Genomic DNA, 18,183 nt, shown 5'->3' on the forward strand with positions numbered 1-18,183 from the left:
TCTGCTGATAAATTAGACTTCAATCATTTTATTTGAATGAAAATTCTTTCATTTTCATAACTTGCATTGTATGTTTCTTACAGTGATGTTTTATTAAACCAGTGACTGACCTCTTATACATATATACATCGATTGATGGGATGACCTAGCCATTATTTCCACAGGGTAATAATAGGTTAACCTTGTAGACACCTTCTCAATGTCTGGAAGTCATCTCCAACAAGTTGCAGGTTGGGCCAAGAAATCTTTTCCATAAGGTTAATAGGTTGACCCTTGACCCTAAATGTTGATGGTTTAAATCTGAACCTCACCTCCACAGCTGTAGAGTAGATGTGTTTATACTAAAAATGTCTCTGTGGGGTCTGTAGCTAAATTGTTGGTTAGACATTATTTTATAACATTGATATGTTAACCCTAGACATAATCTTATTTAAGGATTAACCTTTGATTTTGTTTAGTTTATGAGCTCATAACATAAGGTAACATAAGGTAAGGTACTTATATTTATAATATTTTCTTTTTACTTTAAAAGTAATGAAAATTCAGCTATATGAAATTAATCGTAGATGTAGGCGTTTGCAGGTATCTGGACGTCATCTCCATCAGGAACAGCCATTGACAAAGCTGTTGAGAGACAGCTAAGTCCTGCCCTTTTTCTCTTAAACAATAACAGAAAATAGTTCCTGCATTTTAAACATATTTATTTCAGTTAAACAACTTTGTTTTATATTTTAAAACATTTACATAAATTCATGTTATCTTTTTTGATAGATAATCAGTCAGTATTATATGACTCGGCATGTTTTAAGAAATTATCCGATTGCAGATGGAATACACTATACATTTGTGACACAGTCAACGGCACGAACTAGGCTAGTAAATTGATTGTTTACATATATTCATGCACCGTAATGAGGCTCACGTTCCAGACTAAAGTTATTGCGTTATAAACTGTAGTGTCTCCTGGTTAGTTTATCGAGGGGGAAACAGTGGAAATTGTAAATATAGAGTGGATGAGTTAACCCAATCTCCAAAAGGTGATATATTAACCCAACAGATATCATCTCAGTATGGCTGCCTGCTGGACACAATCTAAATAGTGTAAATGACTTAACCCTTGTCTCCATGAGGTTGATGGGTTTGTCCTAGAAATTATTGATCTGCTCAGGGTTTATAACTATATTGCAGGTTGAACTAAGACATTATTTCATAAGATTGTTTGTTTCACCTCATTTCCATAGAGTAATTGCTGGGTTATTCCTATTTATAAATTATTTCCAAGGAATTGTTTGATTAAACCTACACCTCATTTCTATAGGGTTGATGGATCAATCATGTACCTCATGATTATCTCCATATCTATGGTGAACAGGTTTTTCTAGGTATCATCTCTATAGATTGAAGGTTTGAACAGTATAGAATGGAAAAAAATAAACATATGACCGAGCTGTAAATATCAACATTCTTTTGCTAATAGAACAGTCATTAACTAATTATTTAATTGGAAGATTTTGCTAGTTGATTTCTGATTTAACAGCTCATTCTGAGATGATTAAAGAAATTGTATTCCTTAATTTTCAGATCATGCCAATTTCACAGAAAGTGTAAGATGGAATACTGGTATTCTACAAAGATTTTTGACCACTGCAGTGCATGGTACTGCAATTGCAAGGTCACCAGACTGGAATAACCCCTTTACATAGAAACAAACTGAAAGAGTAGACCCTCTTCACTTTCCCTAACAGAAACCGATTGCAGTAAGCCCTCACAAAAACTGCTGAAGTTAAATTCCCATCTTAGAAGGAAAAAGAAGCGTTATATATTGTGATAGTGTCAGTATATATAAACATCAACAATGGCAAAGGCAGGCTATAAGAAGGACTACATGATGAAAAGGTCACAAAATAAGAGCACTTTCATGACCAAGGAGAACTATAAGGCTCGGTGGTTTGTTCTGGACAATGAATATATAAAATACCATGAGGGTACACTGGAGGTAGGTGTTAATATACTGCCAGGGTTACATGTATACACTCTGTCTGTAGTCTGCTTGAAACACAAGTCCACAGGTAGAGAGATTTAAGTATCTGTTTGTACAATAGTCCACAGGTGTAGAGATTAAAGTATCTGTTTGTACACTAGTCCACAGGTAAAGAGATTTAAGTACCTGTTTGTACACTTGAGGTAGACCTGTGGGCTAGTCCACAGGTATAGAGATTGAAGTATCTGTCTGTACACTTGAGGTAGGCCTGTGGGCTAGTCCACAGGTATAGAGATTGAAGTATCTGTTTGTACACAAGTCCACAGGTATAGAGATTGAAGTATCTGTTTGTACACTTGAGGTAGACCTGTGGGCTAGTCCACAGTATAGAGATTGAAGTATCTGTTTGTACACTAGTCCACAGGTATAGAGATTTATGTATCTGTTTGTACACTAGTCCACAGGTATAGAGATTTATGTATCTGTTTGTACACTAGTCCACAGGTATAGAGATTGAAGTATCTGTCTGTACACTTGAGGTAGACCTGTGGGCTAGTCCACAGGTATAGAGATTGAAGTATCTGTCTGTGCACTTGAGGTAGACTTGTGGGCTAGTCCACAGGTATAGAGATTTAAGTATCTGTCTGTACACTTGAGGTAGACCTGTGGGCTAGTCCACAGGTATAGAGATTTAAGTATCTGTTTGTACACTAGTCCACGGGTATAGAGATTTAAGTATCTGTCTGTACACTTGAGGTAGACCTGAGGACTAGTCTACAGGTATAGAGATTTAAGTATCTGTCTGTACACTAGGCCACAGGTATAGAGATTTAAGTATCTGTCTGTACACTTGAGGTAGACATGTGGGCTAGTCCACAGGTATAGAGATTGAAGTATCTGTTTGTACACAAGTCCACAGGTATAGAGATTGAAGTATCTGTTTGTACACTTGAAGTAGACCTGTGGGCTAGTCCACAGGTATAGAGATTGAAGTATCTGTTTGTACACTTGAGGTAGACCTGTGGGCTAGTCCACAGGTATAGAGATTTAAGTATCTGTCTGTGCACTTGAGGTAGACTTGTGGGCTAGTCCACAGGTATAGAGATTTAAGTATCTGTTTGTACACTTGAGGTAGACCTGTGGGCTAGTCCACAGGTATAGAGATTTAAGTATCTGTCTGTGCACTTGAGGTAGACCTGTGGGTTAGTCCAAAGGTATAGAGATTAAAGTATCTGTCTGTACACTAGTCCACAGGTAAAGAGATTGAAGTATCTGTCTGTACACTTGAGGTAGACCTGTGGGCTAGTCCACAGGTATAGAGATTGAAGTATCTGTTTGTACACAAGTCCACAGGTATAGAGATTGAAGTATCTGTTTGCACACTTGAAGTAGACCTGTGGGCTAGTCCACAGGTATAGAGATTGAAGTATTTATTTGTACACTTGAGGTAGACCTGTGGGCTAGTCCACAGGTATAGAGATTTAAGTGTCTGTGCACTTGAGGTAGACTTGTGGGCTAGTCCACAGGTATAGAGATTTAAGTATCTGTTTGTACACTTGAGGTAGACCTGTGGGCTAGTCCACAGGTATAGAGATTTAAGTATCTGTCTGTGCACTTGAGGTAAACCTGTGGGTTAGTCCAAAGGTATAGAGATTGAAGTATCTGTCGGTGCACTTGAGGTAGACCTGTGGGCTAGTCCACAGGTATAGAGATTTAAGTATCTGTCTGTACACTTGAGGTAGACCTGTGGGCTAGTCCACAGGTATAGAGATTTAAGTATCTGTTTGTACACTAGTCCACAGGTTTAGAGATTTAAGTATCTGTTTGTACACTAGTCCACGGGTATAGAGATTTAAGTATCTGTCTGTACACTTGAGGTAGACCTGAGAACTAGTCCACAGGTATAGAGATTTAAGTATCTGTCTGTACACTAGTCCACAGGTATAGAGATTTAAGTATCTGTTTGTACACTAGTCCACAGGTATAGAGATTTAAGTATCTGTCTGTGCACTTGAGGTAGACCTGTGGGTTAGTCCACAGGTATAGAGATTGAAGTATCTGTCGGTGCACTTGAGGTAGACCTGTGGGCTAGTCCACAGGTATAGAGATTTAAGTATCTGTCTGTACACTAGTCCACAGGTACAGAGATTTAAGTATCTGTCTGTGCACTTGAGGTAGACCTGTGGGCTAGTCCACAGGTATAGAGATTAAAGTATCTGTCTGTACACTAGTCCACAGGTATAGAGATTTAAGTATCTGTCTGTACACTAGTCCACAGGTATAGAGATTTAAGTATCTGTCTGTACACTAGTCCACAGGTATAGAGATTTAAGTATCTGTCTGTACACTTGAGGTAGACCTGTGGGCTAGTCCAATACTATCTTTTATGTACTTATATCTCTAACAATTTCTGGTGATGGTAAAAACCAAAAACCAGGAGCTGAAATGATATGAAAGAAAATGTATTTGTGTAATTTTTTATCATAAATTGACCTTTTTTCCACAGAAAATGGGTAAAGTGAAAGGCTCCATCGACCTGCGCTCAATAAAGGCTGTGGAAAATGTAGATAATAAAGTCTTAGATCAAAAAGATAATGTGTTCCAGGTGAGCAGAATAAACAAGGCAGGCGTAGGCAGGTGGGGAGCGGCCTGAGTGATTAGATAGTGTGTGGAATGAGTAAGGAAAGGATAGATTGGGGGAGTAGGCTTAGTCAAGATTCATGTTTTTTAACCTTATGTCAAAAGCTATAGTCATTTAAAGATTGCTTATTATATACCACGCAGTACACACAACAACAAAGTGATAAATAGGCAGTACACAACAACATAGTGATAAATAGGCAGTACACAAAACAACAGTGATAAATAGGCAGTACACACAACAACACAGTGATCAATAGGCAGTACACACAACACAGTGATAAATAGGCAGTACACACAACAACACAGTGATAAATAGGCAGTACACAACAACATAGTGATAAATAGGCAGTACACAAAACAACAGTGATAAATAGGCAGTACACACAACAACACAGTGATAACTAGGCAGTACACACAACAACACAGTGATAAATAGGCAGTACACACAACAACACAGTGTACACACACACAACACAGTGATAAATAGGCAGTACACAAAACAACACAGTGATAACTAGGCAGTACACACAACAACACAGTGATAAATAGGCAGGAACAAACAACAACACAGTGATAAATAGGCAGTACACAAAACAACACAGTGATCAATAGGCAGTACACAAAACAACACAGTGATAAATAGGCAGTACACACAACAACACAGTGATAACTAGGCAGTACACACAACAAAACAGTGATACATAGACAGTACACAAACAACACGGTGATAAATAGTCAGTACACACAACAACACAGTGATAAATAGGCAGTACACAACAACATAGTGATAAATAGGCAGTACACAAAACAACAGTGATAAATAGGCAGTACACACAACAACACAGTGATAAATAGGCAGTACATACAACAACACAGTGATAAATAGGCAGTACACACAACAACACAGTGATAAATAGGCAGTACACACAACAACACAGTGATAAATAGGCAGTACACACAACAACACAGTGATAAATAGGCAGTACACACAACAACACAGTGATAACTAGGCAGTACACACAACAACACAGTGATAAATAGGCAGTACACACAACAACACAGTGATAAATAGGCAGTACACACAACAACACAGTGATAAATAGGCAGTACACACAACACAGTGATAAATAGGCAGTACACAAAACAACAGTGATAAATAGGCAGTGCACACAACAACACAGTGATCAATAGGCAGTACACACAACACAGTGATCAATAGGCAGTACACACAACAACACAGTGATAAATAGGCAGTACACACAACAACACAGTGATAAATAGGCAGTACACACAACAACACAGTGATAACTAGGCAGTACACACAACAACACTGTGATAAATAGGCAGTACACACAACAACACAGTGATAACTAGGCAGTACACACAACAACACAGTGATAAATAGGCAGTACACACAACAACACAGTGATACACACAACAACAAATAGGCAGTACACACAACAACACTGATAAATAGGCAGTACACTAAACAACACAGTGATAAATAGGCAGTACACACAACAACAAAGTGATCAATAGGCAGTACACAACAACACAGTGATAAATAGGCAGTACACAAAACAACAGTGATAAATAGGCAGTACACACAACAACACAGTGATAAATAGGCAGTACACAAAACAACAGTGATAAATAGGCAGTGCACACAACAACACAGTGATAACTAGGCAGTACACACAACAACACATTGATAAATACGCTGTACACAACAACATAGTGATAAATAGGCAGTACACAAAACAACACAGTGATAACTAGGCAGTACACACAACAACAAAGTGATAAATAGGCAGTACACAACAACATAGTGAAAATTGGCAATACATACAACAACACAGTGATAACTAGGCAGTACACACAACAACACAGTGATAAATAGGCAGTACACACAACAACACCGTGATAAATAGGCAGTACACAGAACAACACAGTGATAAATAGGCACTACACACAACAACACAGTGATAACTAGGCAGTACACACAACAACACAGTGATCAATAGGCAGTACACACAACAACACAGTGATAAATAGGCAGTACACAACAACATAGTGATAAATAGGCAGTACACAAAACAACTGATAAATAGGCAGTACACACAACAACACAGTGATAAATAGGCAGTACACTAAACAACACAGTGATAAATAGGCAGTACACAAAACAACAGTGATAAATAGGCAGTACACACAACAACACTGATAAATAGGCAGTACACACAACAACACAGTGATAAATAGGCAGTACACAAAACAACACAGTGATAAATAGGCAGTACACACAACAACACAGTGATAAATAGACAGTACACAAAACAACACAGTGATAAATAGGCAGTACACACAACAACACAGTGATAAATAGGCAGTACACACAATAAATAGGCACACACACAACAACACATGAAATAGGCAGTACACACAACAACACAGTGATAAATAGGCAGTACACACAACAACACAGTGATAAATAGGCAGTACACACAACAACACAGCAGTACACACAACAACATAGTGATAAATAGGCAGTACACAAAACAACAGTGATAAATAGGCAGTACACACAACAACACAGTGATCAATAGGCAGTACACACAACACAGTGATAAATAGGCAGTACACAAAACAACACAGTGATCAATAGGCAGTACACACAACAACACAGTGATAAATAGGCAGTACACAAAACAACAGTGATAAATAGGCAGTGCACACAACAACACAGTGATCAATAGGCAGTACACACAACAACACATTGATAAATAGGCAGTACACAAAACAACACAGTGATAAATAGGCAGTACACAAAACAACACAGTGATAACTAGGCAGTACACACAACAACACAGTGATAACTAGGCAGTACACAACAACATAGTGATAAAAAGGCAGTACACACAACAACACAGTGATAAATAGGCAGTACACAAAACAACACAGTGATCAATAGGCAGTACACAAAACAACACAGTGATAAATAGGCAGTACACACAACAACACAGTGATAACTAGGCAGTACACACAACAACACAGTGATAAATAGGCAGTACACACAACAACACAGTGATAAATAGGCAGTACACACAACAACACAGTGATAAATAGGCAGTACACAAAACAACAGTGATAAATAGTCAGTACACACAACAACACAGTGATAAGTAGGCAGTACACACAACAACACAGTGATGAATAGGCAGTACACACAACAACACAATGATAAATAGGCAATACACAACAACATAGTGATAAATAGGCAGTACACAAAACAACAGTGATAAATTGGCAGTACACACAACAACACAGTGATAAATAGGCAGTACACACAACAACACAGTGATAAATAGGCAGTACACACAACAACACAGTGATAACTAGGCAGTACACACAACAACACAGTGATAAATAGGCAGTACACAAAACAACACAGTGATCAATAGGCAGTACACAAAACAACACAGTGATAAATAGGCAGTACACACAACAACACAGTGATAACTAGGCAGTACACACAACAACACAGTGATAAATAGGCAGTACACACAACAACACAGTGATAACTAGGCAGTACACACAACAAAACAGTGATAAATAGGCAGTACACACAACAACACAGTGATAAATAGGCAGTACACAACAACATAGTGATAAATAGGCAGTACACAAAACAACACAGTGATAAATAGGCAGTACACACAACAACACAGTGATAAATAGGCAGTACACACAACAACACAGTGATAAATAGGCAGTACACACAACAACACAGTGATAAATAGGCAGTACACACAACAACACAGTGATAAATAGGCAGTACACACAACAACACAGTGATAAATAGGCAGTACACACAACAACACAGTGATAAATAGGCAGTACACACAACAACACAGTGATAACTAGGCTGTACACAAAACAACACAGTGATAAATAGGCAGTACACACAACAACACAGTGATAACTAGGCAGTACACAAAACAACACTGTGATAAATAGGCAGTACACACAACAACACAGTGATAACTAGGTAGTACACAAAAAAAGACAGTGAGAAATAGGCAGTCCACAAAACAACACAGTGATGAATAGGCAGTACACACAACACTGATAAATAGGCAGTACACACAACAACACAGTGATAAATAGGCAGTACACACAACAACACAGTGATAAATAGGCAGTACACAAAACAACAGTGATAAATAGGCAGTACACACAACAACACAGTGATAAATAGGCAGTACACAAAACAACACAGTGATAAATAGGCAGTACACACAACAACACAGTGATAAATAGGCAGTACACAAAACAACAAAGTGATAAATAGGCAGTACACAAAACAACACAGTGATAAATAGGCAGTACACACAACAACACAGTGATAAATAGGCAGTACCTACAACAACACAGTGATCAATAGGCAGTACACAAAACAACACAGTGATAAATAGTACACACAACAACACTGATAAATAGGCAGTACACTAAACAACACAGTGATAAATAGGCAGTACACACAACAACAAAGTGATAAATAGGCAGTACACAAAACAACACAGTGATAAATAGGCAGTACACACAACAACACAGTGATAAATAGGCAGTACACAAAACAACACAGTGATAAATAGGCAGTACACACAACAACACTGATAAATAGGCAGTACACTAAACAACACAGTGATAAATAGGCAGTACACACAACAACAAAGTGATAAATAGGCAGTACACAACAACATAGTGATAAATAGGCAGTACACAAAACAACAGTGATAAATAGGCAGTACACACAACAACACAGTGATAAATAGGCAGTACACACAACAACACAGTGATGAATAGGCAGTACACACAACAACACAATGATAAATAGGCAGTACACACAACAACACAGTGATAAATAGGCAGTACACACAACAACACAGTGATAAATAGGCAGTACACACAACAACACAGTGATAAATAGGCAGTACACACAACAACACAGTGATAAATAGGCAGTACACACACACAGTGATACATACAACAACACAGTGATAAATAGGCAGTACATACAACAACACTGATAAATAGGCAGTACACACAACAACACTGATAAATAGGCAGTACACACAACAACACAGTGATAACTAGGCAGTACACAAAACAACACAGTGATAAATAGGCAGTACACACAACAACAACAAAGTGATAAATAGGCAGTACACAAAACAACACAGTGATAACTAGGCAGTACACACAACAACATAATGATAAATAGGCAGTACACACAACAACACAGTGATAAATAGGCAGTACACAAAACAACTCAGTGATAAATAGACAGTACACACAACAACACCGTGATAAATAGGCAGTACACTAAACAACAAAGTGATAAATAGGTAGTACACACAACAACACAGTGATAAATAGGCAGTACACACAACAACACTGATAAATAGGTAGTACACTAAACAACGCCGTGATAAATAGGCAGTACACACAACAACACAGTGATAAATAGGCAGTACACACAACAACACAGTGATAAATAGGCAGTACACACAACAACACAGTGATAAATAGGCAGTACACAACAACATAGTGATAAATAGGCAGTACACAAAACAACAGTGATAAATAGGCAGTACACACAACAACAGTGATAAATAGGCAGTGCACACAACAACACAGTGATAAATAGGCAGTACACACAACAACACAGTGATAAATAGGCAGTACCTACAACAACACAGTGATCAATAGGCAGTACACACAACAACACAGTGATAAATAGTACGCACAACAACACTGATAAATAGGCAGTACACACAACAACACTGATAAATAGGCAGCACACACAACACAACAACACAGTGATCAATAGGCAGTACACACAACACAGTGATAAATAGGCAGTACACAAAACAACACAGTGATCAATAGGCAGTACACAAAACAACACAGTGATAAATAGGCAGTACACACAACAACACAGTGATAACTAGGCAGTACACACAACAACACAGTGATAAATAGGCAGTACACACAACAAAACAAACAACACAGTGATAAATAGGCAGTACATACAACAACACTGATAAATAGGCAGTACACACAACAACACTGATAAATAGGCAGTACACACAACACAGTGATAAATAGGCAGTACACACAACAACACAGTGATAAATAGGCAGTACACACAACAACACAGTGATAACTAGGCAGTACACACAACAACACAGTGATAAATAGGCAGTACACACAACAACACAGTGATAAATACAGTGATAAATACACACAACAACACAGTGATAAATAGGCAGTACACACAACAACACAGTGATAAATAGGCACAACACAGTGATAAATAGGCAGTACACAAAACAACACAGTGATAAATAGGCAGTACACAAAACAACACAGTGATAAATAGTACACACAACAACACTGATAAATAGGCAGTACACTAAACAACACAGTGATAAATAGGCAGTACACACAACAACACAGTGATAAATAGGCAGTACACACAACAACACAGTGATAAATAGGCAGTACATACAACAACACAGTGATAACTAGGCAGTACACACAACAACACAGTGATAAATAGGCAGTACACACAACAAAACAGTGATAAATAGGCAGTACACACAACAACACAGTGATAACTAGGCAGTACACACAACAACACAGTGATAAATAGGCAGTACACACAACAACACAGTGATAAATAGGCAGTACACACAACAACACAGTGATAAATAGGCAGTACACAACAACATAGTGATAAATAGGCAGTACACAAAACAACAGTGATAAATAGGCAGTACACACAACAACACAGTGATAAATAGGCAGTACCTACAACAACACAGTGATCAATAGGCAGTACACACAACAACACAGTGATAAATAGTACACACAACAACACTGATAAATAGGCAGTACACTAAACAACACAGTGATAAATAGGCAGTACACACAACAACAAAGTGATAAATAGGCAGTACACAACAACATAGTGATAAATAGGCAGTACACACAACAACACAGTGATAAATAGGCAGTACACAAAACAACACAGTGATAAATAGGCAGTACACACAACAACACAGTGATAAATAGGCAGTACACACAACAACACAGTGATAAATAGGCAGTACACACAACAACACAGTGATAAATAGGCAGTACACACAACAACACAGTGATAAATAGGCAGTACACACAACAACACAGTGATAAATAGGCAGTACACACAACAACACAGTGATAAATAGGCAGTACACACAACAACACAGTGATAAATAGGCAGTACACACAACAACACAGTGATAAATAGGCAGTACACACAACAAAACAGTGATAAATAGACAGTACACAAACAACACAGTGATAAATAGGCAGTACACACAACAACAGATAAATACACACAACAACAAAGTGATAAATAGGCAGTACACAACAACATAGTGATAAATAGGCAGTACACAACACAACAGTGATAAATAGGCAGTACACACAACAACACAGTGATAAATAGGCAGTACACACAACAACACAGTGATAAATAGGCAGTACATACAACAACACAGTGATAAATAGGCAGTACACAAAACAACAGTGATAAATAGGCAGTGCACACAACAACACAGTGATAAATAGGCAGTACACAAAACAACAGTGATAAATAGGCAGTGCACACAACAACACAGTGATCAATAGGCAGCACACACAAAACAGTGATCAATAGGCAGTACACACAACAACACAGTGATAAATAGGCAGTACACACAACAACACAGTGATAAATAGGCAGTACACACAACAACACAGTGATAAATAGGCAGTACACAAAACAACACAGTGATAACTAGGCAGTACACACAACAACACAGTGATAAATAGGCAGTACACACAACAACACAGTGATCAATAGGCAGTACACACAACAACACAGTGATAAATAGGCAGTACACACAACAACACAGTGATAACTAGGCAGTACACACAACAACACTGTGATAAATAGGCAGTACACACAACAACACAGTGATAACTAGGCAGTACACACAACAACACAGTGATAAATAGGCAGTACACACAACAACACAGTGATAACTAGGCAGTACACACAACAACACAGTGATAAATAGGCAGTACACACAACAACACAGTGATAAATAGGCAGTACACACAACAACACAGTGATAAATAGGCAGTACACAACAACATAGTGATAAATAGGCAGTACACAAAACAACAGTGATAAATAGGCAGTACATACAACAACACAGTGATAAATAGGCAGTACACACAACAACACAGTGATAAATACGCTGTACACAACAACATAGTGATAAATAGGCAGTACACAAAACAACAGTGATAAATAGGCAGTACACACAACAACACCATGATCAATAGGCACTACACACAACAACAGTGATATATAGGCAGTACACACAACAACACAGTGATAACTAGGCAGTACACACAACAACACTGTGATAAATAGGCAGTACACACAACAACACAGTGATAACTAGGCAGTACACACAACAACACAGTGATAACTAGGCAGTACACACAACAACACAGTGATAAATAGGCAGTACACACAACAACACAGTGATAAATAGGCAGTACACACAACAACAACAACACACAGTGATAAATAGGCAGTACACACAACAACACAGTGATAAATAGGCAGTACACACAACAACACAGTGATAAATAGGCAGTACACACAACAACACAGTGATAAATAGGCAGTACACACAACAACACAGTGATGATAAATAGGCAGTACACAAAACAACACAGTGATAAATAGGCAGTACACACAACAACTCAGTGATAAATAGGCAGTACACACAACAACACAGTGATAAATAGGCAGTACACACAACAACACAGTGATAAATAGGCAGTACACACAACAACACAGTGATAAATAGGCAGTACACACAACAACACAGTGATAAATAGGCAGTACACACAACAACACAGTGATAAATAGGCAGTACACAAAACAACACAGTGATAACTAGGCAGTACACACAACAACACAGTGATAAATAGGCAGTACACACAACAACACAGTGATAAATACGCAGTACACAACAACAAAGTGATAAATAGGCAGTACACAAAACAACACAGTGATAAATAGGCAGTACACACAACAACACAGTGATAAATAGGCAGTACACACAACAACATAGTGATAAATAGGCAGTACACAAAACAACAGTGATAAATAGGCAGTACACACAACAACACAGTGATAAATAGGCAGTACACACAACAACACAGTGATAAATAGGCAGTACACAAAACAACACAGTGATAAATAGGCAGTACACACAACAACACAGTGATAAATAGGCAGTACACAAAACAACAGCGATAAATAGCAGTACACAAAACAACACAGTGCAGTACACACAACAACACAGTGATAAATAGGCAGTACACACAACAACACAGTGATAAATAGGCAGTACACAAAACAACACAGTGATAAATAGGCAGTACACAAAACAACACAGTGATAACTAGGCAGTACACACAACAACACAGTGATAACTAGGCAGTACACACAACAACACAATGATAAATAGGCAATACACAACAACATAGTGATAAAAAGGCAGTACACAAAACAACAGTGATAAATTGGCAGTACAAACAACAACACAGTGATAAATAGGCAGTACACACAACAACACAGTGATAAATAGGCAGTACATACAACAACACAGTGATAAATAGGCAGTACACAAAACAACACAGTGATAAATAGGCAGTACACACAACAACACAGTGATAAATAGGCAGTACACACAACAACACAGTGATAAATAGGCAGTACATACAACAACACAGTGATAAATAGGCAGTACACACAACAACACAGTGATAAATAGGCAGTACACAAAACAACTTAGTGATAAATAGGCTGTACACAAAACAACACAGTGATAAACAGACAGCACACAAAACAACACTGTGATAAATAGGCAGTACACACAACAACACAGTGATAACTAGGCAGTACACACAACAACACAGTGATAAATAGGCAGTACACACAACAACACAGTGATAACTAGGCAGGCAGGCAGTACACACCACAACACAGTGATCAATAGGCAGTACACACAACAACACCGTGATAAATAGGCAGTACACACAACAACACTGTGATAAATAGGCAGTACTCACAACAACACAGTGATATCTAGGCAGTACACACAACAACACAGTGATAAATAGGCAGTACACACAACAACACAGTGATAACTAGGCAGTACACACAACAACACAGTGATAAATAGGCAGTACACACAACAACACAGTGATAAATAGGCAGTACACACAACAACACAGTGATAAATAGGCAGTACACACAACAACACAGTGATAAATAGGCAGTACACAACAACATAGTGATAAATAGGTAGTACACAAAACAACTGATAAATAGGCAGTACACACAACAACACAGTGATAAATAGGCAGTACACAAAACAACACAGTGATAAATAGGCAGTACACACAACAACACAGTGATAAATAGGCAGTACACACAACAACAAAGTGATAAATAGGCAGTACACAAAACAACACAGTGATAACTAGGCAGTACACACAACAACACAATGATAAATAGGCAGTACCTACAACACAGTGATAAATAGGCAGTACACTAAACAACACAGTGATAAATAGGCAGTACACACAACAACAAAGTGATAAATAGGCAGTACATACAACAACACAGTGATAAATAGGCAGTACATACAACAACACTGATAAATAGGCAGTACACACAACAACACTGATAAATAGGCAGTACACACAACACAGTGATAAATAGGCAGTACACACAACAACACAGTGATAAATACGCTGTACACAACAACATAGTGATAAATAGGCAGTACACACAACAACACAGTGATAAATAGGCAGTACCTACAACAACACAGTGATAAATAGGCAGTACACACAACAACAAAGTGATCAATAGGCAGTACACAACAACACAGTGATAAAAAGGCAGTACACAAAACAACTGATAAATTGGCAGTACACACAACAACACAGTGATAAATAGGCAGTACACACAACAACACAGTGATAAATAGGCAGTACACACAACAACACAGTGATAACTAGGCAGTACACACAACAACACAGTGATAAATAGGCAGTACACACAACAACACAGTGATAAATAGGCAGTACACAAAACAACAAAGTGATAAATTGGCAGTACACAAAACAACACAGTGATAACTAGGCAGTACACACAACAACAAAATGATAAATAGGCAGTACACAAAACAACACTGATAAATAGGCAGTGCACACAACAACACAGTGATAACTAGGCAGTACACACAACAACACAGTGATGAATAGGCAGTACATACAACAACACAGTGATAAATAGGCAGTACATACAACAACACTGATAAATAGGCAGTACACAAAACAACACAGTGATAAATAGGTAGTACACACAACAACACAGTGATAAATACGCAGTACACACAACAACATAGTGATAAATAGGCAGTACACACAACAACACAGTGATAAATAGGCAGTACACACAACAACACAGTGATCAATAGGCAGTACACACAACAACACCGTGATAAATAGGCAGTACACAGAACAACACAGTGATAAATAGCCAGTACACACAACAACACAGTGATAACTAGGCAGTACACTAAACAACACAGTGATAAATAGGCAGTACACACAACAACACAGTGATAAATAGGCAGTACACAAAACAACACAGTGATAAATAGGCAGTACACACAACAACACAGTGATAAATAGGCAGTACACTAAACAACACAGTGATAAATAGGCAGTACACAAAACAACAGTGATAAATAGGCAGTACACACAACAACACAGTGATCAATAGGCAGTACACAAAACAACACAGTGATAAATAGGCAGTACACACAACAACACAGTGATAAATAGGCAGTACACACAACAACCACACAGTGATAAATAGGCAGTACACACAACAACACAGTGATAAATAGGCAGTACACACAACAACAAAGTGATAAATAGGCAGTACACAAAACAACACAGTGATAAATAGGCAGTACACACAACAACACAGTGATAACTAGGCAGTACACACAACAACACAGTGATAAATAGGCAGTACACACAAAACACATAGGCAGTACACACAACAACACAGTGATAAATATGGTACACAAACAACACAGTGATAAAGGGGTACACACAACAACACAGTGATAAATAGGCAGTACACAAAAAACACAGGATAAATACAGTACAGGAATGCGCCAGGCTGTACAACAACAACGTAAGTGATAAATAGGCAGTACACAACTCCCGCAAATAAGCCCCCCCCCCCCCCCACCTTTTTCCAATTTGCCAGGAATAGGGGGGTATTCGCAATTAAGCCCCCTCTTTTTTTTCGAAAAAAAACAACATGTGCAATGATAAAGCAGTATTTACATCTAATCGCTAGGTGTAATTATTAAGGGTTTGTTTTTGTAGTGTTCACAGGTGACCACTTTTTTGTTATTTAAACTGGTGATAATTAGCTAACAATCACAGCGACTGAGCGAGAGGGCCTCGCTAAAACAACTCAGTGTCGCTTTGATGTGTTGAGAAGACTTTGACACGTTGAGTCCCAAGCCATATCAGTGTCGTTAAAAAGAGAGTAAAAATCCAACCAAGACACAAATCATCATGCCTGCTACAAGAAGACGTTACACAGTAAAGGAGAAGTTGGACATCGTCAACTGGTTCTGAGACAATGACCGAAATCTCCATTAGACAACACCAGAATTCTCCATCGACAGGAAACTCGTCAGACAGTGGGACAGAGACTTCGAGAAACACCTTGGTCAAGGAAAAGGAACAGACTCCAAGGGGAGAGAAGTCACGAGGGTGACATGTGTGTGGGGACCAAACACGGATGATGTGCGTCGTATTTCCTGGGCAGGTGTGTGGCCTGTAACTGTCTAGGACGTTGCAGCGTCTTCCTGAGGATGTCGGCATGGACGTCCGCGAGATCGATGAGGTCCTACAGCAGGAACTTGATGCGACACGGGCCCACGGCAACTTATTTGATTCAGACAAGTCCGATGACGAGACTCTCCTATTCGGAGGATTCGGGCCGGATGATTAGCTATTAAGTAAATTTTGCTATATTGTTAATAAGATTATTGATCCTATTTTCGTCTTTGGGTTATTTTTTATGACAGATAGGCCAAGCTATTGTTCCTTATGACGAAAAATCCAAGATGGCGGACACATGTACATCTCGTAAACAGGGAGGTTGCCCGCATATTAGACCCCTCCCCTCTTTTGACAGTCTTTTTTGAACTGGGTGTGGGGGCTTATTTGCGGTAAAATACGGTAGTCACAATGAAGGAAAAACACGAAGTAAGTTCTACCTAGGCAGAAACTCTCTAGACAATATGGTCACAACATTTGCAAAATGTGATTAAAATTCT

At 38.3% G+C, this 18,183-nt stretch overlaps 1 protein-coding gene across 1 annotated transcript in view; it reads left to right on the forward strand.

Annotated features, from left to right (window-relative positions):
• The first annotated feature begins 1,855 nt into the window (after positions 1–1,855).
• The window catches only part of LOC132557767 (tyrosine-protein kinase Btk29A-like), a 41,535-nt gene continuing 25,207 nt past the window's right edge, over positions 1,856–18,183 (forward strand). Inside the window, exons 1-3 of the mRNA XM_060222293.1 lie at positions 1,856–1,996; positions 4,488–4,586; positions 17,501–17,669. Coding sequence (XP_060078276.1) covers positions 1,856–1,996; positions 4,488–4,586; positions 17,501–17,669 — 409 coding nt within the window. The remainder of the gene's footprint in view (positions 1,997–4,487; positions 4,587–17,500; positions 17,670–18,183) is intronic.

The sequence above is a fragment of the Ylistrum balloti genome, unplaced genomic scaffold (genome assembly GCF_031769215.1).
Source record: "Ylistrum balloti isolate Yb309-2 unplaced genomic scaffold, AGI_CSIRO_Ybal_v1 Utg370720, whole genome shotgun sequence".
Taxonomy (NCBI): Eukaryota; Metazoa; Mollusca; class Bivalvia; order Pectinida; family Pectinidae; genus Ylistrum; species Ylistrum balloti.